The 24833-nt window shown below is 39.1% G+C and overlaps 1 protein-coding gene across 2 annotated transcripts in view; it reads left to right on the forward strand.

Annotated features, from left to right (window-relative positions):
• The window catches only part of Bap170 (Brahma associated protein 170kD), a 44412-nt gene extending 19607 nt beyond the window's left edge, over nt 1–24805 (forward strand). Inside the window, exons 4-19 of one of the 2 annotated variants that reach the window (XM_089856971.1) lie at nt 10729–10880; nt 11007–11225; nt 11289–11441; nt 12070–12143; nt 12225–12301; nt 12384–12465; nt 12536–12706; nt 12766–12901; nt 12969–13229; nt 13354–13423; nt 14899–15805; nt 16838–19185; nt 19633–19774; nt 19846–20031; nt 20120–20211; nt 22813–24805. In XM_089856971.1, the coding sequence (XP_089713097.1) occupies nt 10729–10880; nt 11007–11225; nt 11289–11441; nt 12070–12143; nt 12225–12301; nt 12384–12465; nt 12536–12706; nt 12766–12901; nt 12969–13229; nt 13354–13423; nt 14899–15805; nt 16838–19185; nt 19633–19774; nt 19846–20031; nt 20120–20211; nt 22813–22984 (5242 nt within the window). In that variant the 3' untranslated portion in view covers nt 22985–24805. The remainder of the gene's footprint in view (nt 1–10728; nt 10881–11006; nt 11226–11288; nt 11442–12069; nt 12144–12224; nt 12302–12383; nt 12466–12535; nt 12707–12765; nt 12902–12968; nt 13230–13353; nt 13424–14898; nt 15806–16837; nt 19186–19632; nt 19775–19845; nt 20032–20119; nt 20212–22812) is intronic. The other variant, XM_089856972.1, reaches the window with a different exon arrangement.
• Nucleotides 24806–24833: the final 28 nt, after the last annotated feature.

The following is a 24833-nucleotide window of genomic DNA, read 5'->3' on the forward strand; positions in this document are numbered from 1 at the left end:
TCTGAGCGAGTCCGTGCCTGAAGGGTGAAAGATGTTTGAGAAGGGCGTGTACACTTTCTCTCGTTCGATAATTTTTTTGGTTACCCCGCGACGGACGGATTAAGACACTTCCTAAACAAGTATTTCTCCGACTCTGGTATCCGCGTTGTTAAACGGTATCGAGCGGTTGGGTTTAAAGGCGTACGATCAATCCCTGGAGGAGGCAAATGGGTCGAAACTGGATCGAATTGTGGGCGGGATAGCTCTACATTAAAGCGCATGTGACTTTCAACAAATTGATCTCTAATCGTTCCAAAGAAGGAATAATGATTTTTATACAGGCGCCAGTGGCTTTTAAGTGAATCAGAAGTATATTATACTTCTCTTCGAGAGACGTGTACCACAAAACATTCTTCCCAACATCAGAACAATTGGAGCAAGGTTACTATACCTAATCGCGTAGGCGATAAATAGTTCCCTCATCATTACTATATCTATTAGGGCTTAATTACTTGCCAAGGCGCATGCATGCGCTTGTGCGTTTTTGTCCCACGTCAAGACAATCAAGGTTTGTGTCTACTTGATTGCTGAGGATTTAGTACTGCAAACAGTTATAGAATTCACCCTATCACGGTGCGATGCTCATTTGAAGTTTGATGAGCAGGAGAGCAAACAAATAGTGTGAGCCGAAGAATCATTCATGTTACAGGACTAAAGTATTAAGAGGATATAGAGTGTCATCCTTCTTCTATTATCCCCTTCTGGTGTATTTGCCGTAACGTTAAAAATAGCAATTCACTGAAATACATTGTTGACTAAAAACTCAGGGAAATTTACAATTTAAGGGGTTTCTTGAAAAAGCGTAGATATGTAATTTTTTCAATTAATTTAGAGGGAATAGATCGATTAACAGTAAAATCAGTTGATTGAATTGAATATTGATTAAGGATTAAAGGAATAAAAATAACTAAAAAAAATTGCAATATCTGAGACTTCAGCCAATTGATAAACCTCACACATATCGTTTGTTATTTCGGCCTTGGTCCAAACCAAGACGTTTTTTTATAATTACTGTAAGAAAGCACAGCAGTTGTTACTAGGTGATGTTTCACCTGAAAATACATCTGAAAAAAGTTCAAAAAACCTGGAAATGTCAGGCAAATCAGATTAATTGAATGAATGGGAATCTGGGTCTTACGAACACGATCTGCATTCTCATTAGGCGTAAAATCAATGGAAACAAGACTGCCTAAAATTTAAAAGCAAAGGACAATAGTGTGGGAATTAGACTTCTACTGTGTTAATAAAATATCCATGATCAAAAGGTATGGCAGTCCTGTAGAATCCTTCATGCAGGGGCTGGGCCTCTATCAAGCAAATAGACTAGCTCTACTGGGCATGCGTGAATTTCGTAGCTTTATCATCGCATTCAGAATGGGCATCGGCATTTTCGTTCCAGGGCTTGCAGTCACGTTACAGTGTCCAATCAAAACACTATTGATACGCCCCTACATATTGAATTATGCATTCATTTAATAACTTTGAACGTTATTGTTAATTCCAAAGCTGCAACCAGACATTCACGATTTGTCGAGTAGCGAATCTTTCTTTTGCCTTCTGCCGAATATGCTCGTTGTGGTATACACCCTATGGCAATTAAGCAAACTGTGACGATCAAATAGATTTATTGTGTAAAGACGAGACAGCGTTTACTTATTTGGTAAATGGTAATAGACCCGCATAATGAGATATACTGGCTGCTTCGGAAATAATCTAGTAGATTAAACAAACGACTCACGACTGTCCCCAGAGCGCTTTTTATTATTTTCAAAAATGAACAAATTGCGTGCTTGGAGGTACGTTAGAAGTAAATTTGAAGCCATGCTTAATAGGCCGAGGAATCCAAGCGAGATAGAAAACCCCCTTCACTTTTCCTGGTCGATTTTTAGAGCGAGAAATTGTAAACGAGTACGCCTTTTCTACTCAAAACTTTCACCCAGATCGATTCTTAAAATATGTTTAAATTCAATAGCAAATGGCTTATCTCTATGGGAAACGTTTTGTCTTTTGGACCAAAATTTCGAATTAGCTAATAAATTTTTTTTTAAATGAACTGTTAGAATGATCACTTCGAAATTTTAACCATGCATTAAGGATCCGGATTTTAGTTGTGTGCATTGTATTCAATGTTACATCCAATCAAAAAACCATCCTTATACATTAAAGGCAGTATTAGGGCTATAGTGTGAGATTTAGTTTACACATTTTCATGGATGCCATAGGTTTGTAATATTTCAAAATTAGTTGACTTTTACTGGTTTACTCTGACCGCCTAAGGTAATTTATTTTCACTGACCAGTAGTTAGTGTGCCGACAAGTGTTGCTTGTCACTCTTTGTTAGTGCAAGTCAACTGCTATCTGCAACTGCAACAGACTAAAAATAAAAAGATTGTAGTTCTGTTCTATTCAGTTCCAAACCAGAGATTCTATCACAAATTACAATTTTGTAATGCCGTTTTTCCATGGGACATTTACCACCTCTGTGACCTAGAGTGAACTTCAGTTAAATCCTTTGACAGAACTAAGTTTCCAAAATGGCAATCTCGCTAGAAGTAAATTCTTAACTGCAAGAATCTGATGACACCTGGAGTTTGTTTCATAAAACACGTGGTACCATTAAAGCAGCCAAATGTCGCTTGCACTCTGATTTTGTTGCGCATGTTGGACGGCCACGTGGTGGATTTTTAGGCATTTTAAGTTTCAGCTTTTGCTATATCATTAGTCGATTCAGATCATTCAGGTCCAAATCTGGGATGCTCTCAGAAATTACTACTGACAACCCTGCATAATTTTGTAATGGCGTTTTTAAATGGGACATTTAACTCCTCTGGGATCTAGAGTGAACTTTAGTGAAATATTGAGGCAGAACTAATTTCCCTTATTTATCTTGTGAATCTGTTTGTGGGACATCATATGATATTTTCGTCTGCACTATGTCCAAAATCGCAATCTAGCTGGAAGCAAATCGTCATAACATAATACTTCACATAAATTCTTAATCACAAGAATCTGATGACACCTGGAGTTTGTTTCACAAAATACATGTTACCATTATAGCAGTCAATCGCACGCTCTGATTTTGTTGCGCATGTTGGACGGCCACGTGGATGTGTGATGGTGGATTAGTCCGGGCGCTTCAGTGGTGGTATCCCGTACCCGGGTTCGTTGGGAACATGGGCTCCAGTAGAGAGAGAGAGAGAGAGAAAGGAGAGAGAGATTGAAAGAGGCTGAGAACGCGAGAGGAGAGAACCTGTGATTCGGGGAAGAGGTGGATTCGTCCTTGACCTTGTTCTGAGTGTTCGCGGAAGTAAAGCGACATTGTAGAGAATCCCAAAAGAGAGAGAGAGAGAGGGAGAAGGTTGGGTTTGGGGAGAAGGGGGGAGTGGATGAGAAACGTCATTCGCTTATAATGCGATGAACTTGGTTGGTTAGGGGGGGACTCTTGAAGGGGGGAGGTCAATCGGGATTGGGGCGGAGCCTATAAGTTTTTTTTTATTCGGCAAATCGCCTCTAAGCGGGTTTCTCGGTTAGGCTTGTAGAGGGTCAGCTCAGCTGTGATCCAGAGAACTTAAACCACGTGTTCTGGTTCCCGTAACGGTATTCAACCGTTAACGTTATACCGCTCTTGTTGGGTATGGCTTCTCTTCGCTCTCGCTTGTCTTCCTTTGCTCCGCAACAAGTGGTTAGCAGTATTTTTATAATTGCTATTTGGGAATTGATGATTTTTTGCGGACTAGTTAACTTTGAAATACTCTCATGGAGATATTTGAATGACAGATGTCCTATAATCCATTTTTTGATGAAAGGGTCTGCTCTAAACCCATTTACCAAATGGACACTTTGTGAAAGGGTCTCCTCTAAACCCATTTACCAAATGGACACTTTGTGAAAGGGTCTTCCATAAACCCATTTACCAAATGGACACTTTGTGAAAGGGTCTTCCATAAACCCATTTACCAAATGGACACTTTGTGAAAGGGTCTTCCATAAACCCATTTACCAAATGGACACTTTGTGAAAAGGTCTTCCATAAACCCATTTACCAAATGGACACTTTGTGAAAGGGTCTCCTCTAAACCCATTTACCAAATGGACACTTTGTGAAAGGGTCTTCCATAAACCCATTTACTAAATGAACACTTGGTGAAAGGGTCTCCTCTAAGCCCATTTACCAAATGGACACTTGGTGAAAGGGTCTCCTCTAAGCCCATTTACCAAATGGACACTTGGTGAAAGGGTCTCCTCTAAGACCATTTACCAAATGGACACTTGGTGAAAGGTTCTACACTACGCATTTACTGCATAGGAATGGTATCTTCCATTTAATGAGTAATAGACTCCTCCAACCATTATTAATCCTATAGTCCTTACTTCGTGCCTTTATGAGATTAATGTCAATGTATAATTTGAAAAATAAAATTCATCAAGTAGGAGATCATAAATGTCGGCGTTTTCTTTATCTTTCGACGTACATATACCTTTCAATGCAGTTATTATAATAATTTTAATGCATTTTCCGCATTTACATTTTGCCCATTGTTAATATTCTAAGCAGCTTACTGAGCTTAGAGTTCTTTCCCCACTTCTCTTTTCCCGACAAACCAGCATCTGAAATTCTAAAAGCCGAAGTGTACCTCTACATCACCATCGTAAATTTTCTAGTTTTCTTTTTTATTTTTTAGCTACGTGTGTGATTATTCAAAACCAACGTAGCTATTGGGACGGAGTATGTGTGTCTGTGTGGAGCAGGATACACGAAAGCCATGGGTACTTCAATCCTGAAGTAATAGCTCTGGGCTTTTGGCAGTACAATAGTGGCACGAGCACAGTTAGGGTTTTTAACACCTATAGCTAGCGTTTTTAAAGAAACTTTCATGTTGTGAAAGAAAGAATTGGTATATTAACAACTTTCACGCCAATTTATGTCGTCGTGCAACTATTTCTCGCATTAAGTTTGCATAGCCTGCTCTAAAAGAGAAAGTCAGTTGACACTTATACTGTTGAAGCCGTAAATGGCGACGGTTCCAGAGACTAACTGAAGGGTTTTACGCTATTGTTTGGTTTTGATTTGTTGAAGCAAGGCTTATCTGTATAGTCCGATGTATTTCTGTTATTTACATTCAAACTGAATTTTCATAACACTGTGACGTAGATCTAGATCAGCTCTTGCTCTAATTTCCGTTTTCCATTGGCCTTGCGCTCGACCCGAGATCCACTTGGAGTTTTGGCGGGAAAATCTAAAGTTAAAATCAGTCCAAAAATGAAGTGAATTCCCCTCAAGGTCGGATTTGATGACGAAATGGAGCAAATAGCGAGCAATCTCAGAGAATTTGGAATTCTCTATTCTTGTTACTTGTACACACGTAGCTATTAGGAATGCGTAATCTTAATTTTCCTTGTTATCTTTTATTTATTTTTTCGCACATTTACCGCCCGCCCCTCGCTGTATGCCACAGCGATGAGAAACGAAACTGTATAATTTGACTTTATTCATCTCCGTGTCATGCCACCCCTCAAGAGAGCAGATTGACGACGTGAGAAGGGTAAAGGGATAGGGCGGAGGGCAACACGGCGAACAAAATGTTCTGGTTTCGGGCTTTCCCACTGTGGTTTTTGCAACGCGTGCTTTTGCGAAAAGGTCTAAATCATGGATTACCTTACCAGTTTCATCGCGGAATGGACTCGTCCTTTTCCGTTTGGCTTCCCTCATTGATCGAGTGCAGATTTTTGCTCTCGCTTTCTGCCTCGGTCTCTCGCGCATATGTGGAAGAGGCGAATGTACCGTCATGGTTTCTGAATTACGTGGTTTGGAAAACTGTTCGCTGCTAATGTCCCGCGTTCGAAACTTTCACAGGGTAGTGAAATCAGGGGGCGCGATGTAGTTGGTACACTTATTGTTTTCATGGTTTCAAGGCTGAACAAAGCCCATTTGCTACCATCATTGATTTTAGAAATGTACTAACAAGCAAATACCTTCTAGTCTACGATGTATTTATTGTCAATGGTTTGATTCTGAAAAGGTTTGGGTGGGTGCGTACAACTGCGTAGGCATTTCTTTATACTCGACAACAAACCCTATACGTAGGCTTTTTTTTTTCACTAAAGATTCTGTAAGAACGTTTCGCCCACTTCCTGCAATTGTTTGCCAACAATTTGTACGAGTTTTTATGGTAGCGTCCTACAGTTGGGAAAACAATGTACAAATGATTTTTCGAGTGCTTTCGATTGGCAGATATTGCGTCATCATTTAACATCTCGAAATTCTACCCAGAAATACTTGAAATTAAGATCTGTCTATGCAGTTGGTATTTGTATCGTACAGTCCATGATAAGTCTAGAAGCTGCGGAGGTTGACCAACTGTAGCGACTAGAGATTGCGTTTGGGAACAGAAGAAGACCCTAGCTATTTGGAGGCGTCATATAACGTGCCCGAGGGAATGTAGAGGACTAGAGGTGTGACGTGTTCTGCTGATCGGGCGGATAAGTTAACCATATATTTTACAAACCATGGTAGCCTGCAGATATGAAGCATTTCAACAACCGAGAGTCTGAACTGGAGAACGCGAACGATGTTGGGGTAGCTAATATAGGCCCGAGGGTAAGTGAGGTCTTCGAACCACCCACACGTTTCGTTCGTTGATATGGCAACCCCTAACTCCCGCGGAATCAATCGGTGCTTCTGAGGTTCTCTAGCGAGCGCCGCTGGAGTACTACTGGCTGCTCTTCGAGCTCTCGGTCGCTCGTTTAAGAAACAGTCCTAGGCGGCGCTACCTTTTATAAGGTTGTCACTTTTCTATCTGATCGTGCAAACCACTCAGTCACCACGTTCTTTGTTTTCTCTCTTTTTCCCAAGGAGAGATAACGATCTTTTGGTAGGGTTTAATATTCGGCGTAGCCATCCTATGGATTCCTTATCATTGATGTTTTAATTGTTTCAACGTATTTATTATTCACTGCAAATTAGTTGCCTTGTTTTGCGTTTACTAAGTCTTATTTCAGGGATAATGTTACAAAACCACGGCTAAATTTTGTTGAATGATCTTGAAGGTCATGATGGCATATTTTTTCAATTTTAATCTTAGAACCCAATTTGAATATCTTAAAGGACTATGTAGGGTTTTAGTTTCGTGTAATCAAGGCGACAATCCGGTCATTATGGGAAAAATATAAAAAGGTACATATAATTTTACAATTTTAGGGGATACAGTAGGTAAAAGTGGCACTGACACACACGAAAAGGGACTGTGACACTACATATCCGTTTCATCCAAGTGGCTGCTGAGTTATCTCACTTGTCAAAATCTTGATATTCCGTCCTAAAAATTACATTTGTACTAACTTTATCAGTTAGTTGATGCGACTAAATTATCATCGTGTAATAAATATTTGATAGAACCAGGAATACATAGATTTAGTACTTATAGAACATAGTGAATGAGTTAAGGTCAAACTGTCGCAATTTTAACGCCAGAAGCCCAGTTGGTAAAGAGCTCGAAAGCTCCTTATGAATGGTTGGAGAATGACATTAAATAACAGTAGTCTGATGCTACTACCTTTAGTAGTTTTGATGAGAAATATCTAACACCTGTACCGTTTAGTTTAAACGTTTAAGCAAGCAGCTTTGCAATTCAGCAGTTGCAGACGTCCTGAAACATTAACGTTTCTTTCGAAAAAGTGGTGTATTTGCTCTAGTTTCTAAAATTATCTCGGATCCTAGCTTTTTAGTAGGGATGCTTATCGCCGCGTCGTAAATAACGCAACGGTTATATCGATTGGCGGATGAGGCAGCGGGAAATCGGGATGACTTTATGGCCTCGCCATCTGCTGGCTTGTTTATATTGTTATCAAAAAGAAACCGAATCGAGACGAGCCTCCGAAGAACGCGTGTAATCCACATGCTCTGCTCTTAAACTTTCCTTCCCTCAAAGTCAACCAATCCCCTTATCATTTCAAGCGCGGGCGCGCGGCCTAAAGCCCAAGTCTTAACCGAACCCTCCTTTGCGTCAGGAGTCAGGAGCGGACTGTAGGGCAAACTTGGAGAGGGAGATTCTTGGGCTAAGCTGTTTAAAAATCCCGGCTTGCTTTTCAACTTCAAGGCTGGGTATCATTGAGTGGAGCCACCTCTCGGTGAAAATAATTTAGTAGTGAAGGCACGTGTAAAGGTTCTTGTTGTTGCACCTGAAGCTTACGAAGGGTAAATTTTACCAGGGATAAATGAGTTAAGATGGAATGGAAATGTTGATGGACGACTTGCGGGACCAAAACTCTCCCAATGTACCTTGCGCACGCCTCTATCTTTCGGTAGGCGATTGTTAAGTGCTGCCGCGTAGCGCCATTGTATTCTTATGAGAACTAGCTTCTATTTTCAAGAAAGAGGGGGCGTCCTTTACGACTTCGTACGGTTACGACCCTACCTAAACGCTGAGAATGCTGGGAAGACTTCGGTGCCGTGGGTTGGGGACGTAGGCAACGTTATCGGTATCATAGAGACTAAACCCCAAGGAGTGGAAGGAATGCCTCAACTTGTTGCCCCCAAAAACCGGTTTTTCCTGGTACAAGGCGACTTCCGCTAAGCAAAATTAAACGGGCCGGAAGCTCTCATGTACCAATTTAGGAGCAACATCATTATTTGCGCTTGTAGAGCGGGGGACCTGCCACTCCTTGGGGTTTATAGTCTCTATGTCGGTATGGGGGTTGCCACTCCATCCCTCTCTGTTCTCTTCTTCAAAGGAGAACTCAACTAACATTTGTTAGAGGCGCTAAATGTCTCGTATGTGCTTGCGCGCTGTTCGGTTTACGTTAGGCTGCTGACGAACTGCTCCCTTCCCTTCCCTCGTCTCTTTTGACAATGAGCCGATTCTCACGCCGTAACGCCTTTTTAACCTAGGCTCTACCGCGTCGTCTGCGCGTGACAAACATCGATTTCTCGCTTCCTACCCCTAAGGTTTCTTTGCCCCATAGCAACCGTGGAATTCGCTCTTCCGCATGTGTCTTGGTTTCAGTTACAATTGTTGATCGAGCCAGGTCCCCAAACCCCGTCCCCGGTGACCTACAGCCTTCCTATAATAATAATTAGTAGCAGAGAAGAGATGCGTACGGTGGTTTATTGTGACCACGACCAGTGCAGGGCTATAAGATCCAAATATTTCGATATAGTCCTATTCCATATTTTTCGAAATTTACTTTTTGTATCCTATAAAATTCGAAATTTACTCTGTATGTCCTATATTTTTGGACATTTAGTCTATATATCCTATATTTTTGGACATTTAGTCTATATATCCAATATATTTTTGGACATTTAGTCTATATATCCAATATATTTTTGGACATTTAGTCTATATATCCAATATATTTTTGGACATTTAGTCTATATATCCAATATATTTTTGGACATTTAGTCTATATATCCAATATATTTTTGGACATTTAGTCTATATATCCAATATATTTTTGGACATTTAGTCTATATATCCAATATATTTTTGGACATTTAGTCTATATATCCAATATATTTTTGGACATTTAGTCTATATATCCAATAGAGCTATTTCAACTCGGGGGGAAAGGAGAGCTTTTGAGGCGGGGTTTCGCCAGTCCCCGCCCAGGCGGCATATTGTGCGGGAAATTTAGCATAGAGTTCTTCAGTGGCCCGCACGGAGGGAGGGTGAAAACCGGCTCCGTTTATTGGCAGGCCCAACTGTGACGTTTCCCCCCTTCAACTGATATAGCTCTATATATTTTTGGACATTTAGTCTATATATCCAATATATTTTTGGACATTTACTCTGCGTATCCAATATATTTTTGGACATTTACTCTGCGTATCCAATATATTTTTCGACATTTACTCTGCGTGTCCAATATATTTTTCGACATTTATTTTCAATATACAATGTTTTTAACTTTTTAGGCTTCGTGCATATAATTTCATAATGTTAAAAATCAGCAAGATGGCCGCATTGTCATTTCTGACTTAAAAAAAGTCAAATTGTGCTGATAGGCGCGACTATAGTCTTTGAACTTGAAATTAACGCCCTATGCACGATTTGTAATACCAGAAGCCTATAATTAAACCTCTTATCCGCTTCTGGTAATACTTACCGGAAACTCAGCCGTCATTTCAATGTGAAATGTGTGAAATGTAGGGTCAGGAATTTTTCATGAAACCCATATGATTCGAGATATTTGAACGTATTTAATATAAAGAAAACTTCATGTGATAAAAATAGAAACTAGACATATCTTCACCAGTTCTCTTTCGTGCGCTTAAATTTAGTTCATAAAACTAAAATGTTATGGATCTAAAATAGAACATCCTTTTGTGGTTTGCCTTGAAAAACTCAATCAAACCACTTTTAAAACCTTCCACTAGTGTTGACAACCATGCGCTTTGGTCAGATTAAAAAAATTAACGTATTGTGAAAACATAAAGAACAAACCACTTTCTCAAATAACAAAGCGTCAATCTGATCGCAAGACGCTGCCAATTGAACACAATAGCCATGAAAATGTTACAAATTTATAATTTTAGTATTGACCATACATTTATTTTCAGAACTAATGAGGTACCAAAATATCAATCAGAAATTCTGTGTGTCATTTCTATTAAGCAATTATTTAATTTCGAATACATTAATAAATGGTAAAATTGTTCAAAATTAACCAGTGTATATATATTTCTTCCAGATATCTTGGAGCGTATGAGAAAATCCATTTTCTTGGTGAAGATCCTGATGGAGACGAAAACCCACTACCGGAAAGCAGAACGCGAAAGCAACCTACTAACTGCATGCAGCAAGTCCCCATGTTTTATAATCAAAATCAACATGAGCTCACTGGTAAAATTATTCATCCTTCACTACAGTCAGGCTAATTATTTGACATAATGTCATTCATCAACAACCAATAGAATATCCTTAAATTAATACATCAATCAAGCACCGTAAACCTTAATTTCTTCTTAGACTTCCAAAGATCAGCCGTCGGTATGTCTCAAGACTTTGTCTACCCTAAAGATTACGACAAACTCGTCCTATCCTTTCTGAGTGGCCTCCCTAACGAACAAGACTTTGCTTTGAACGTGTGCACGTTACTATCAAACGAAGGCCGACACGTTTTACATTTAAGCAAATCTCCGAAGCTCTTAGACCTCCTTGTCGCGCAGACTGGGGTTTGGCCTGATAGTAAGATCATTTTTTCTCATTCAATATTGCCATTCAGTTTAAGTAATTAACGTATTTTTACAGGTGATCCAACATTAGGGAAATTCTATTTAGAATGCTGGAAAGACGTGGAAGGACGTCAGATGACGTTGTTCTGGGAGAGTATGCTTGATACAACTGATCCTGATGTGCAAGAGCTTTGGTGGTGCAGTGGTGGATCTCCGGAAGATACAAATGGTATGTACTTCGAACTTTAAGTTATTCGAAATTGGCTTGTAACAAATGTGGATGAGAGGGAAAGTATGACAATGGCCATAGAGCCTGTGTTAAAAAACGCGTACATCAAAGTTTCGCCAATAACTATTTAGTTTACTAGTGACTGATGGACTTGTAAACTGGCGACTGAAAGTAGTTCAGACATTTATGCTCCTTGGTTTAACCATAGCCCACTCGATCACGCGCATCACTACGCAAGCTGCTCGCGCTATAGCTAGATTACCGAGATTTGTTTTAAACGTATCTAGTTTTATGTGCTCTTCTATTGCTTCGATAACCTTACTTAAATCCATATTATACCTTCAAATACCTTTTAAACATTATAAGCTACTCTGTTCTGACTAAAAACACAAATCGACGAAGTTCTAGCATACACAATAGCAGACGACGGTAACAGCGTAACCGCGAATTAACAAAAGACCTTTTTTAAGGGAGTGAACAGGCCCAGTATAGCTACGCCAATAAAACGGTCAACTACGGCGAAACTCTGATGACTCGCGACTTTTGGCCATTTTCATACTTTTCCTCTCATCCACTTTTGCTTGTAAATAGTGTAATATTGAAGAATGTTTTTGTACCTCTTCTCAAGATGAACTTGAAGGGCTATTTAATCTAAGGCAAAAGATGGGAGCTCGCAATACAGAAGGACAAAGAATATTAAGGGTGAATAATTTTCATCTAAATATGCTTGATCCGGTGAAATTGCTAACCTACTAACTATTTTTCCTTGTTAATTATTTACAGATAGCGTTAATTTTGTATAATTTATCATTTGAACATCACAATATCCCTGAATTAGTGAAGAACTCTTCGTGCATAAAGTAGGTTCATATTGAACACCATACGTTTCTGATGAAAATAGATTACATTTTCAGACTTTAATCTTAATCCTTTTTTCATCAGATTTTTGCTTCTGTGCGTGTTTTGTCGATGGTCTTATCTGAGGCAAATTGCGCTTGATACGCTTGGTAACTTAGCAGTTCAGGTGAGAGACTTATGGCTGTAGTCAGTCACACTTTGAGCTAAGCTAACTAAAATAAATTGCGTAATTTTAGTTGAAACTTACGCTTAAAGAAGATCTGAGTTCAAAACTTGTAGTTAGGACGATAACGGAAGGAATAGACTCTTCGGACCGGTTTGTTGTATTGCGATCGCTAGAAATTTTGGGGAACTTGGCACAGTGTGATGAAAATGACGATGTTCTTGCGTGCTGCATTGATTTAAAGGTAAGATCGATCATAAGTTGCATTTTGAACATGTGATTGTATTGATAATTGGCGTTTAGGTGTACCAACGTATTCTCGCTCTTCTAACGTTACACGATGTTATGTTAATGGTCTACTCGTTGGAAGCGTTGTACTCGTTGTCTGAGCTAGGAAGGCGGATCTGTGAAAAAATACTGAGGGTTCACAAAGCAGTTGGTGAGTACACTAATTGTTTCGTGTGTAATTAATTAATAATTACATTTAATTAATTTCTTATCGAAAGGAACGTTAGTTAGCCTGTTAACTGTGGATCCTCAAATATCGGGTCCAGGGGAGGGAAATTTTAAATTGGTTGAAACATTTGACACGTCTACAACCGATACGGCGTCATCTGAACCACAAACTTCCAAATCATCATCCACATCACAATTGACAACATCTCAGAATGTTACGCCCGCCACTACAAGCTCCTTTTTGAGTCACTCGCAATTAATTCAACAATCTCCACTTCCAACATGTTCGCCATCGGAAATTCCACTGAAACGTATGTTTTGTTTATGTGTAATTTGTTAATAAAGGCCCGGGGTAGTTTGTTTGGTTTGGTTTGGTTTGGTGCAGACAATGGTTTTCTAGACAAGGTTAATCATACTTTTCCCTTCAACTTGTTGTAGGAACAGCGGCAAATCCAAGTCACGTTTTTGGTCCAGAGGTAGATTCAGAATCCGTCGCTTGTAGTTGGTAAGTGTCTTTAATTTTGATAGATGCACATTTAGATGCGTAAACGCTGTACTAAATTATTGCGCTACTTGCATAATCTTCGTACTGCCCGTAATTCTGCACTATGCATCATACGCTTAGCGTTGTAACGGACCAAAAGGCTAGAGCATACATCGTGCATGCGCACAGCGTAATCTTCATATTCTGTGTAAACTTTGAAGCATGCGTAATCTCAACGTAATGTTTGTATCTGATATGACCTTTGTGTTAAGCTTGGGGTTACGCTACTTGCATAATCTTTGTACTCCGCGTAATTCTGCACTATGCATCATACACTTAGCGTAATCTTCATATGCTTGCATAATCTTTGTACTCCGCGTAATTCTGCACTATGCATCATACACTTAGCGTAATCTTCATATACTTGCATAATCTTCGTACTCCGCGTAATTCTGCACTATGCATCATACACTTAGCGTAATCTTCATATTCTGTGTAAACTTTGAAGCATGCGTAATCTCAACGTATTCCACATTATCTCAACGTAATGTTTGTATCTGATATGACCTTTGTACTGTTGTGTTAAACTTAAGGTTAGGGATATAAGTAGAAGGATTAAATTCGAAAATAGAACGTTATAATTAAATCTATAATAAGGAGATTATTGCATGTTTTAATGGGGTTCATACTACTGACCTGTCACTACAGCCCCCACTTATGGAGGTATAACCACACGACTTTTGATGATATAGGCTAGAGGTGGGGTGGCGTAGTGGTTAGCGCTTTGACTCGCAGCAAGAGGATCCCGGGTGGGATCCCGGACTGTGGCACCGGGTGAAAATCTGGGAACAAATCCTTTTGCGTAGAGTTGCAAGTTCTCTCCCCGCTTGTTAAAAGGAAGGAGTTTTCCTCTGCGGTCTAACCCGGTCTCTCCTTTCCATCAAAACTTGCAGAGGTTAACGGTAATAGTTAGTGTAGGGCGCTGTAGGTTAGCTGTGGCATAGGGGATAGCCACCACCCCTCTATGCAATGTAAAGGGACCCATCTGTAAATAAGCCACAGGCTTAGTGTCCCTTAGAAATCCCTTCGTAGAAAAAGCTTAGATTATTATTATTAAGATCCAAAACAATACGGTCGTCCAACTATGAATATGTTTGTAGTATAGTTAAGGGGTTAAAGGCTAACAATACTCCCCCCCCCTAACTGTAGTATAAAATAATTCTGACATTGTTTGACCGTTAAGCAATAGAAGTTAACGAACTCCGTATATATTTGCACCTCGCTATGCGCTACATACCGAAGAACATGGTACAGCTATTGAATGCACTTATATACTCAAAAAATCATGTCATTATAAGTTGGCAGGGGTCAGATATTACAAATTAAATGCTTCCAAGTGAAAAGCGTTTTATGCCTTATCGGATGTTTTTACATTTAATAAATTTCTCATTCTTTGTTATTCCTACATATCTTTTAACGACTCAAAATATTTTCAGGCTTAAAGCGTTTTACGAAGAGTCTCCTGGTGGTTCCATCTTAAGAAATGAACTTTACGCTGATTACGTCTCGTATTGCAGCAAAGTTGGAAGAAAGTGCGTGGTTAACGGGCACGTCTTTTCGAACTGTATGAAACTCGTTTTCCCAAAGTGCAGTATTTTGAAACAAGAAACAAACTCTGGTATTATTTCGTTGCATTACGAGGGTCTAGTAAGACGACAGTTTCCTTTGCCTTTAACCACGGTTATGTTTTCGGGGAAAAACTCGAGTAACGGACAGTATCGACCAGTTAGTCCAGCGGTGCAAAGTTCGACAGGACCAGGGCCTCCCAAAGTCGCGACTAGTTCCGATAGCGTGACTCCTCCACCATCCAGTCACAGTCCGATCTTAAAGGCTCACTTGTCCTCGCCCTTGAGAAGCTTAACGCCACCTTTGACAAATGCTGGTGTAGTTCCGTCCCCTCCCGCTTCTCCTGGTCCATTACAGGGAAGCAACACAAATTTAATCAAGTGTTTGTTAGCTACGAAACTGTCCCAAAATATCAAGAAGCAGCAAACGGTATCTAATGTTTTATCAACAACTTCATCGGGAGATACATCTTCCACAACCACGGATGCTAGTGATAATAGGACTATTTACGGTACAGTTAGTAACCCCGTAACTCCAACGAAATCAAACACTGCCAATGGCTCCCCACTCGCGGCGGCGGCGGCTAGCATTCCCTCAAATCGTGTAATAAATACACCAAAGAGTTCTAAGTCAATGACAGCGGTCAAGTGCAAAAATCTTAACGCCAGTTTGGTTAGTAACGAAGCCGGATCGAGGCCGACTACAGTTACCATTAAACCATTGAAAGGAAAACTTCCGCTTCGATTAAATGGTATTCAAAGGGATTTCCACATTGATGTAAGTAAAATTTATTGTTGTTTTAGATTGTGTAATGTAATGTATAAGATTGAGCAAGTGTCATACTCCATGGTTGATTACTAGTGAGGTCACGGGGTTTGTACGGAACCTGGATAAGTCGGGGATTTTGAAAATGGTGGGAAAAGTCGGGGATTTTGAAAATGTAGGGGAAAAGTCGGGGATTTTGAAAATGTAGGGGAAAAGTCGGGGATTTTGAAAATGGAGGGGAAAAGTCAGGGATTTTCTTGAAAATGGAGGGAAAAGTCAGGGATTTTCTTGAAAATGGAGGGAAAAGTCGGGGATTTTCTTGAAAATGGAGGGAAAAGTCGGGGATTTTCTTGAAAATGGAGGGAAAAGTCAGGGATTTTCTTGAAAATGGAGGGAAAAGTCAGGGATTTTTGAAAATGGAGGGAAAAGTCAGGGATTTTGAAAATGGAGGGAAAAGTCAGGGATTTTGAAAATGGAGGGAAAAGTCAGGGATTTTGAAAATGGAGGGAAAAGCCAGGGATTTTGAAAATGGAGGGAAAAGCCAGGGATTTTGAAAATGTAGGGGAAAAATCGGGGATTTTTGAAAATGGAGGGAAAAGTCGGGGATTTTTGAAAATGGAGGGAAAAGTCGGGGATTTTTGAAAATGGAGGGGAAAAGTCGGGGATTTCGAAAATGGAGGGGAAAAGTCGGGGATTTCGAAAATGGAGGGGGAAAAGTCGGGGATTTTGAAAATGGAGGGAAAAGTCAGGGATTAAAAGTTTCTTCCTAGAAAGTCGTTGATAGGTCAGGGATTTCGTTTGGTATATCAAACCATGCTTCAAGCAATACGAAATATGGGCCAGGTGTGGTGAAGTGGACTCTAGTAAACACCTTAAAATAGTCAGGGATATTGGCAAAATTTGTTCAGGGATAAGCTAGAAAGTCGGGGATTTTTAATATAACAATGTCGTCAGGAGCATCCCATGAATTTCGCGATGTTGGCCCTAGAATTTACTCCGAAAGAGGATGAACATGCACTCATTTGACTGTGTTTTAATTTTTAGGGTAGCGAGGCTAAAAAGATAATTAACCATCATCCAATTACAACCCCAACAAATGTAAAAGTGCACAACACTGTTGTGAACAGCGAAAGTGCGGATAAAAATCTCCCATCAACATCAGTATTAGCATCATCCACTACCATCAATTCTGTCACAACCTCAACCTCTGTTGTTACCAAACAAAACGGACTTCCTCCAGCCCATAACACCTCCACGACAACAATCATCAAGAAAGACGCCCTTCCGCAACAATTCCTCATCCCCGTTTCTCACGCGTCAGACTCTAGTGGTAAGAGCAATACCACAATACCCCGTATAATCGTCATCAACAATAGTAGTTTGAGGGCCGGTACCGACTTAGGGTCTGGAAACACCGTGTTGCTTCAATCTTCTAGCGGAGGATTTACAACGCAGATGCATTTACCGATAACCACAAATCAACCATCTCAGCAGCAACAGGAAACAATTTTGGCCCAGGGAATTGTGCCTTCCATCGTAGCCCCGGTTCAAACAACGACAGCTCAAAACCCGATAGCTCAACCTGTCCAGGATCAGCTGAACGAAGTTAATTCTTCAACCGATTTACTCAAAACAGTGTTGGTTAGCGCGCAATTAGACGATTGTTCGGATGATCTTAAAAGAAAACGGAATGAGAAACCAGTTAGCACCTACAAAAATTCTCCGTTACTAAACGGTTTGTTGGACAAAGGAAAAATTCCATTGCCTGGGGAGGAAGAAATCGCTTCTAGCGCTACCGACAGTGCGAAAGTCTTACCGGGCATCATCGGTATTAATAACGATAATCTCATATCCAGCAATGGGAAAGTCGATGTAACATCTCTTCCTATCACGAAAATTGAGCCAAAGCCAAAACCAGTTATTGTTAAAGAAGATATACTCTCTACCGCTATGGCATTTGCGGAACTTAACGAAGAACCTTTAACTCCCGAACCAACAACGGGGACGGGTGTTGATGATCAAAACATATCAATGCTTATGGACACGAGTGAAAATGGTGCTGTTGCAAATAGAGAGTTGAGAACAGAGTGTAGTGATAATGCCATAGATGGTACCAACATATTATCTTCTAATAGTGTCTCATCAGTCGCTGTACAAGGGTTAGGTATGCCAGCCGCGGATCTCTCCTCTATAACTGACATAACTAGAACGCTCGAGTGCGCATCCAAAGCTATTAACCGAACCAACGCGGAGTGCCATCAGTTGCCGTTTGTCGCTGTTCCGGTTTCGTCCGCTGTATCAGGTGGAACAATAACTACAATGCCTGGCGCTCATATTGTTAGTGTTTTAAGACTAAACCCTCAAGGTACGGCCATTACATTGCCCGTAATGACTGGCGGACCGGGAGTTGGGCAACAAATTTTGCAGGCGCATATCGTTAGATTGCAATCTCCAACTATGTCGCTGAAAATGGGTGATGGACAGGAAGTGATTAGATTACCCCAGCTTACTGCGGGCCAGTTAGCTCAGCTTCAAATACAAACTTCCGGTGGTAACAGTACCAATATTTTGGGTTCGACAATAGTCGCATCTGCTGGTAATACGCTGAAAAGACCAAACACGGCTGTTGGCACACCGACAGCGTGCTACATTTTGGAAACTAAAAGGCCTAGGCAAGACCTGGTTGGTGATAATCAAACTGTTATGACGAACGTTCAAGGCTTACATGGCACGAAAACCCCTTTATTGGAGGCTAGCTTGAGGCAGAGTGGTTTAACGGTGATTACCGCTCCGCAGCAAGCGATAACTTCTTTGAGTGGAGGAACTCAAGTCGTGACTGTTCCCGCTGTGATGTCGGCTGATGGCCAAATCAAGCAACAGGCCCAGACATTCCATTTGACAATGCAACCAAAATTGCAACCCAAGCCAGAACCAAATTGTACTATAGTTAGTAGCACTTCTGGAACCAGTACTACAACCATAGTAAGGACAGTTGCGCTAGTGTCGAGTTGTACGACTCAAACAACCAATACTGTGGTAAATTTCATGCAACAAAATCAACCTATACGGTTAGGTTTAGCTTCTAATGTCACGTCTAGAAATGTTAGCACCAGCTCTTCGCAACCATCTCCCGTTACTCCGATTCAATCAAAACCAAATACAGTTAGGCCAGCCTTAATAGCGAGTAAAGTTAATGTCAGTACAACCAAAGCGACAGTTACTTCATCCATCGCGACTTCCACAACGGTGGCTACTACAACAGCAGCCACTGTTAAAACGGAGACCAAACCAATCATCAGTAAAGATGCGAAGCCTACTGTATCCACAGCTCCACCACAACAAACCCCTCCAACAAGGTTAAAGTTCATCTGCGAATGGAAAAACTGCCTAAAGTAAGTTGTTGTTTGTTTAATTTTTACATTTCAATACAGGGTTCATACAAACCTGGAAAAATCAGGGAAATAAATAGTTGACAAAAACCTCAGGGAAATTTAGAATTTTCAGTAAAATTCAGGGAAATTTGCATCAAACGGGGGCCGAGTAATCAAGCGAAAGGTTAGTTAACATACCCTCCATAGGATTAACATTACACTATACTTTGGAGGCTCAAAACTCTGGTTATATTTGAGATACGGGGATCTCCTTTGATTATGTAATAGTCCTATTTACCCCCCCCCCCCTCCGTCGTCAACATTTGCTCCATAGGATATTCCATATAGGGAAAAAACCTGGAAATTTCAGGGAAATTTGTTTTCCAAAAGTTGTATGAACCCTGCATTAGTAACTCTTCATTTAATATTCATTGAGCAATGATATCAATCAATCAATTATTATTGCAGGCCCTTTTCAACCGCTCCCGCAGTTTTGTTCCACGTTGCAAAGGAACATATGCCAGAAGAATGTGATACCGAGGCTGTTTGCGAATGGGAGAACTGTGACAATATGAAGAGAAAAAAGTTGTCGTTACTCACTCATATGCAAGTAAGTCGAAGTTTTTTGTTTTGTGACTTCGTTCATGTTCCATTTACTAACCTGATTTTACCGTGATTAAGGACCGCCACTGTACAGAACATCATCTCCATATGCAAGCAGTGAGACGACACCAAATGGATCAGTTTGGTAAATCAAACATCCCACCCAATCAACCCCCTCCACCACATCCAGGATACGCGCCCGATGCCGCTCTCTTAGCGATAAGGAGACACGCTTTGCAATACCTAAATCCCAAAGAATTTGTGGTAAATATTCTAATATTGTCTTAATTTATTAACATTTTGTTTTATTAGGCCTTGGATTTGATGAATTACCTATTTTTTGTTATTGCAGGAGGAGAAAGAAGGCTCGCTTACTAAAAGCATTCGTCTCACAGCTTCCTTGGTGTTAAGAAACCTTGTAATATACTGTCCATCAGCGTGCAGGTATGATGTCTTTCATCTTTCTTACTTTAAACCCATATTTTTATGAACTGATTTCCCATAATGACTTCGTTAGTTTAGCGTAGAATTTTCAGGGCTTATAACATTTATTTTTTCATATAAACCAACCTTATAAAAATGCTGATTAGGGAACTGTGTTTATGAATACCACACTACATCAAGGTTCATACAAATCTGGAAAACAGGGAAAACCTGGAAAAATCAGGGAAATAAATAGTTGACAAAAAACTCAGGGAAATTTCGAATTTTTAGTAAAATTCAGGGAAATTTCGAATTTTTAGTAAAATTCAGGGAAATTTCGAATTTTTAGTAAAATTCAGGGAAATTAGGGAAATTTGAGTCAAACAAGGGCCGAGTAATTAAGCTAAATGTTCGTAAACATACTCCCTCCATAGGATTAACATTACACTAAACTTTGGAGGCTCATAACTCTGGTTCTATTAGAGATACGGGGATGTCCTTTGAGTATGTTATAGTCCTATTTATCCCCCATCGAACCATACTAAAAAAACTAGGGGATCGAGTAAACAGGGGCCGAGTAATTAAGCAAAACGTTCGTAAACATTCCCTCCATAGGATTAACATTACACTAAATTTTGGAGGCTCATAACTCTGGTTATACTAGAGATACGGGGATGTCCTTTGATTATGTAATAGCCATATTTGCCCCCTCTTTCGATAACATTTGCTCCATAGGATACTCAATATACAGGAAAAACCTGGAAAACTCAGGGAAGTATATGGGGAAAAACCTGGAAATCTCAGGGAAATTGGTTTTCCAAAAGTTGTATGGACCCTGAACATTTCTAATAAAAATGGGCCAAAAGTCATGATAAATCACGATTTTGATGTAGTTAAAGGGGCTGACCGACCCCTTCTCCTTTTTTACCCACCTGCTATGTTAAGCTCTATGAGGAAGATCGTCGTTTGTCCCACAGTCCGAACAGCCCCTTTAAATTAAGTCTTGGCTGTCACTTAATTAGTTCAAGGAGGATGTATAAGGGGAGGCTCGGAGTCAGTCAAAATGCACGTAGCCCCCTGTTCCCAAAACGTTCTCAGCGTACAAAGTCGCGCATGCGTTCAAGCCCGGAGATCGCGCCTGCGGCGCCTCTGGCGGAGACTTGAAGGAGAAATTCTCTCTTCTGACTCGGGTCTAATTTTTTTACGGTGTTTTTTAGCAAAGGCTTAGAATTTGTTTATACGCGTATTGTGTTCCGTTCCGTCACCGTGTACGTGACGGTGTCTCATAAATTTGGCGAGCTTCTGGAAAGACTTCTGACAATTTTTTTAAGAACTTGTAGTATTTTAATTTTAATTTCTGTGATAATAAAATGGTCGGAACAATGAACTGTTGTTACCGTGGCTGTCGAAATGACTCGCGGAACTTAGACCCCACAGTTGTGAAAGGTGCGACTTTTCATCCCTTTAGGTATTTTTTTTGCTCCGTTTATTTGACGAGCTAGAACCTTATCAGAATGCCATACAGCTCCAATATTAGACCTTATTTCCGCGCTGTTGTTGCTGGTACAGTTGTTATTACAACACTTTTTGTGGTACACCATTAAAGCTTAAAGCGCCGTAAGCCAGCTAACACACGCTTGCTCTAACCTCGTGAGCTTATTTATAATATTGAATATCTCTCGTTTCAAACAACGATCACGTGACGCGCGCCTTTACTAACGGCCAGCGCGTCGAAGGTGCGCAGAATTGTATGCGGTATCTGCCTCGTTTATTTTACCTCCCCCATTTCCAGAACGAGGCTCCCCTCTTATTCATTCTCCTTGATTAGTTTAAACGAATGCCATTGTCGAGTGGTAGAGTTCACTTCCCCGCTAAGCTTAGCAAAGGCTAGTTTTAGCTCTACCCTTGTGGAAGAGCTCTGATTAGTTCCTGACTTTGGCAAGGTAAAATTGGTGGTAAAATATTAGCCAGAATGTTAGGGGTGGCACAGAACAGGGTTCGTACACGCCTGGAAAAGTCAGGGAAATTGAAAATGGGCCTAAAAAGTCAGGGAAATTGAAAATGGGCCTAAATAGTCAGGGAAATTTAAAATGGACCTAAAAAGTCAGGGAAATGTCGGCGAAAAATATATTGGAGGGAAATTTAAAGTATAATGGTGACAAGAAAAATTTTTGTCTGTGATTTGAGAAAAGCCCCAAATTCGCGGAGCTCACTTCGCTCGCTCAGGTTATTTATGATTTACTTTAAATTAAAGTTAAACGAATTAATTGGTTAATTTTTATAAAAATAACTCGTGCAAAAATTATTTAAGTGAATATAGATTGGTTTTCATATACGTTCGCCATGTACGTTATTGCAAATGGTCAGGGAAATTTGTGGAATTTAGTCAGGGAAAACCTGGAAAAGTCAGGGAATTTCATTCCAAAAATTTTGTATGAACCCTGCAGAAGCTGACAAAGCTAATAGAATATAACCACTCTTTAGCTCCAGTTATGTGTAGAGGAGTTTTATCATGTAATTATTTTGACTTACACATACTTTGATATTTCATTTAACAAGTTCAATGAGTTGACAAACCAACTTTTTTGTAAAATATAATGTTGTTGCGCTAAAATTTTCTAGTGGTCATCTACGGCAGTACGAATCGGAATTAGCTTGTCTAGCCATGTCTAACATAGAAAGTTCCCGAACATTAGCGCAATGCTTATTGGAACTAGCTAGGCCAACATCTTCGATAGAACCATCGTCTTCTCATAATACCATGACAACATTTGTGCCTGGTGATTTCCCATAAAATTAATTGTAAATAAAATAATTATAAATAATCAAACTTAAGTTCCAAAAATCGTCCAAGAAGAAGCGAATGAAGATTAAAAAAAAATAATAAACCTTTCAAGACGTGACGTGGCGCGGAGTTTAAAAAATATTTTGTGATTCAAGCTGAAATTATTAGTGCCTGCCCATTGTGCAAAAATAACAATTTTTCGTCAACATTGGCTCTGTGTTTCTTCAAAAAAAAAAAATTTCAACTTTTGAAAGAGAGAAATCATAAACTATAACTATATCTTTAAAAAAAGGCAAAAATCTTTATTTATTATAAAAAAAAAAAATCCCCATGATGTTTGCCTTTTTGAAGAATTTTTAAAAAAAAAAATCTTAACTTTCCTGGTAACGTAAGTGTATATACTATATAAGCCAGGCTGGGTTAATTAATTTAAATCATCGCGAAGGACCAAATTTAATCATGATTAAAATTATTCGTCAATAATTTAATATTAATTATTTACGAAGTTGTTAATAACAACGTCATCAAAAAAAAATTAAAAATTAAAGTGAAAATGAAAATGAATTAATTATTAAATAATCACACAAGATTTTAAAAAAACAAAAAACAAATTTAGGAACTTTCTTTTTGTTTTATGAAGTTAAATAATAAAAATGTTAAATCTGGTCTTTCTTATGTCAATTTTTTTAGGTGTTTTTAAACAAAAAAAAATGAAATTTGATGTTTAATTTTTTATTTTTAACAAAGACTTAAAAACCAATTTTTTTGTTTTTCCTTGTAAATTTTACATTTTTTAATTTAATATCTTCGTGGCTTTAATAAAAAAAAATAAATTGCGGAACTGTTTTCTTCGCACTGTAAATAATCGCGAAATCTTAGAAATTTAATGCCTTTTTTTTCTTTCTTTTTTTCTTTTTTTTTCTTTTTTTTCTTTTTTTTTCTTTTTTTTCTTTTTTTTTTTTTTTTTTTTCTTTTTTCTTTCAGTTATTATAACTTCCACTGTCCGTTTTTTTATCAGTGGTCAAAACTACTATTGGATTAATTATAGAATATAGACATTTGCGTTTTTACACCAATTTTAAATTCATATGAAAGATAACTCGCGGTTTAGCAAATTTTTGCTATCCTCGCAACCAGAACGTTCTGTAATTTGCCATTCCATTGAACTCTTTGTCAAAGGCTTAAATTTGTCAAGAGGTCAATGGAAGGCTAGAGAATATTTGCCATTCCATTGAACTCTTGTCAAAGGCTTAAGTTTGTCAAGAGGTCAATGGAAGGCGAGAGAATATTTGCCATTCCATTGAACTCTTGTCAAAGGCTTAAATTTGTCAAGAGGTCAATGGAAGGCAAGAGAATTGTAAAATTGAAGGTATGGTTTACCTTATCGTATGAACTTAACATTGAAAAGAAATTTATTTTAAATGAACTTCTAGATTTAAAAAAAAAGAAAAGGGTAAATTTACATTGAAAAGGGTTATTTATAGCTTAATTGTTTTCTTTTAAATGAATTTTGAATTTCTCATCGAGCAAAGCAAAGTTGCGTTTCTTATTTTTTTACCGTAAGAAATATGGTTTAACAATTTTGTTTCGTTTCGAAATTATTTAAAAATAAAAAAAATTCTTAATGGGGTTTCTAGGATATATACTTATCAAAATACCCATATTGTCCCCCACTCGAGATGTAATATGAAATTTTACAGACAAATGACAGTTGTAAACTGATTTTATTATTGTTGCCATTTTATAAAAAAAAAGAATTGATGCTGTACTGTTTCATGTGTATTGTATGATATTAAAGTTAAAAAAATGAAAATACATTTAAATAACGTATTAGGCTTCGATCATTGAATATTTAGCT

The sequence above is a fragment of the Phalangium opilio genome, unplaced genomic scaffold, assembly GCF_054372755.1.
Source record: "Phalangium opilio isolate 3A_F unplaced genomic scaffold, DU_Popi_V2 ptg000217l_1, whole genome shotgun sequence".
NCBI lineage: Eukaryota > Metazoa > Arthropoda > Arachnida > Opiliones > Phalangiidae > Phalangium > Phalangium opilio.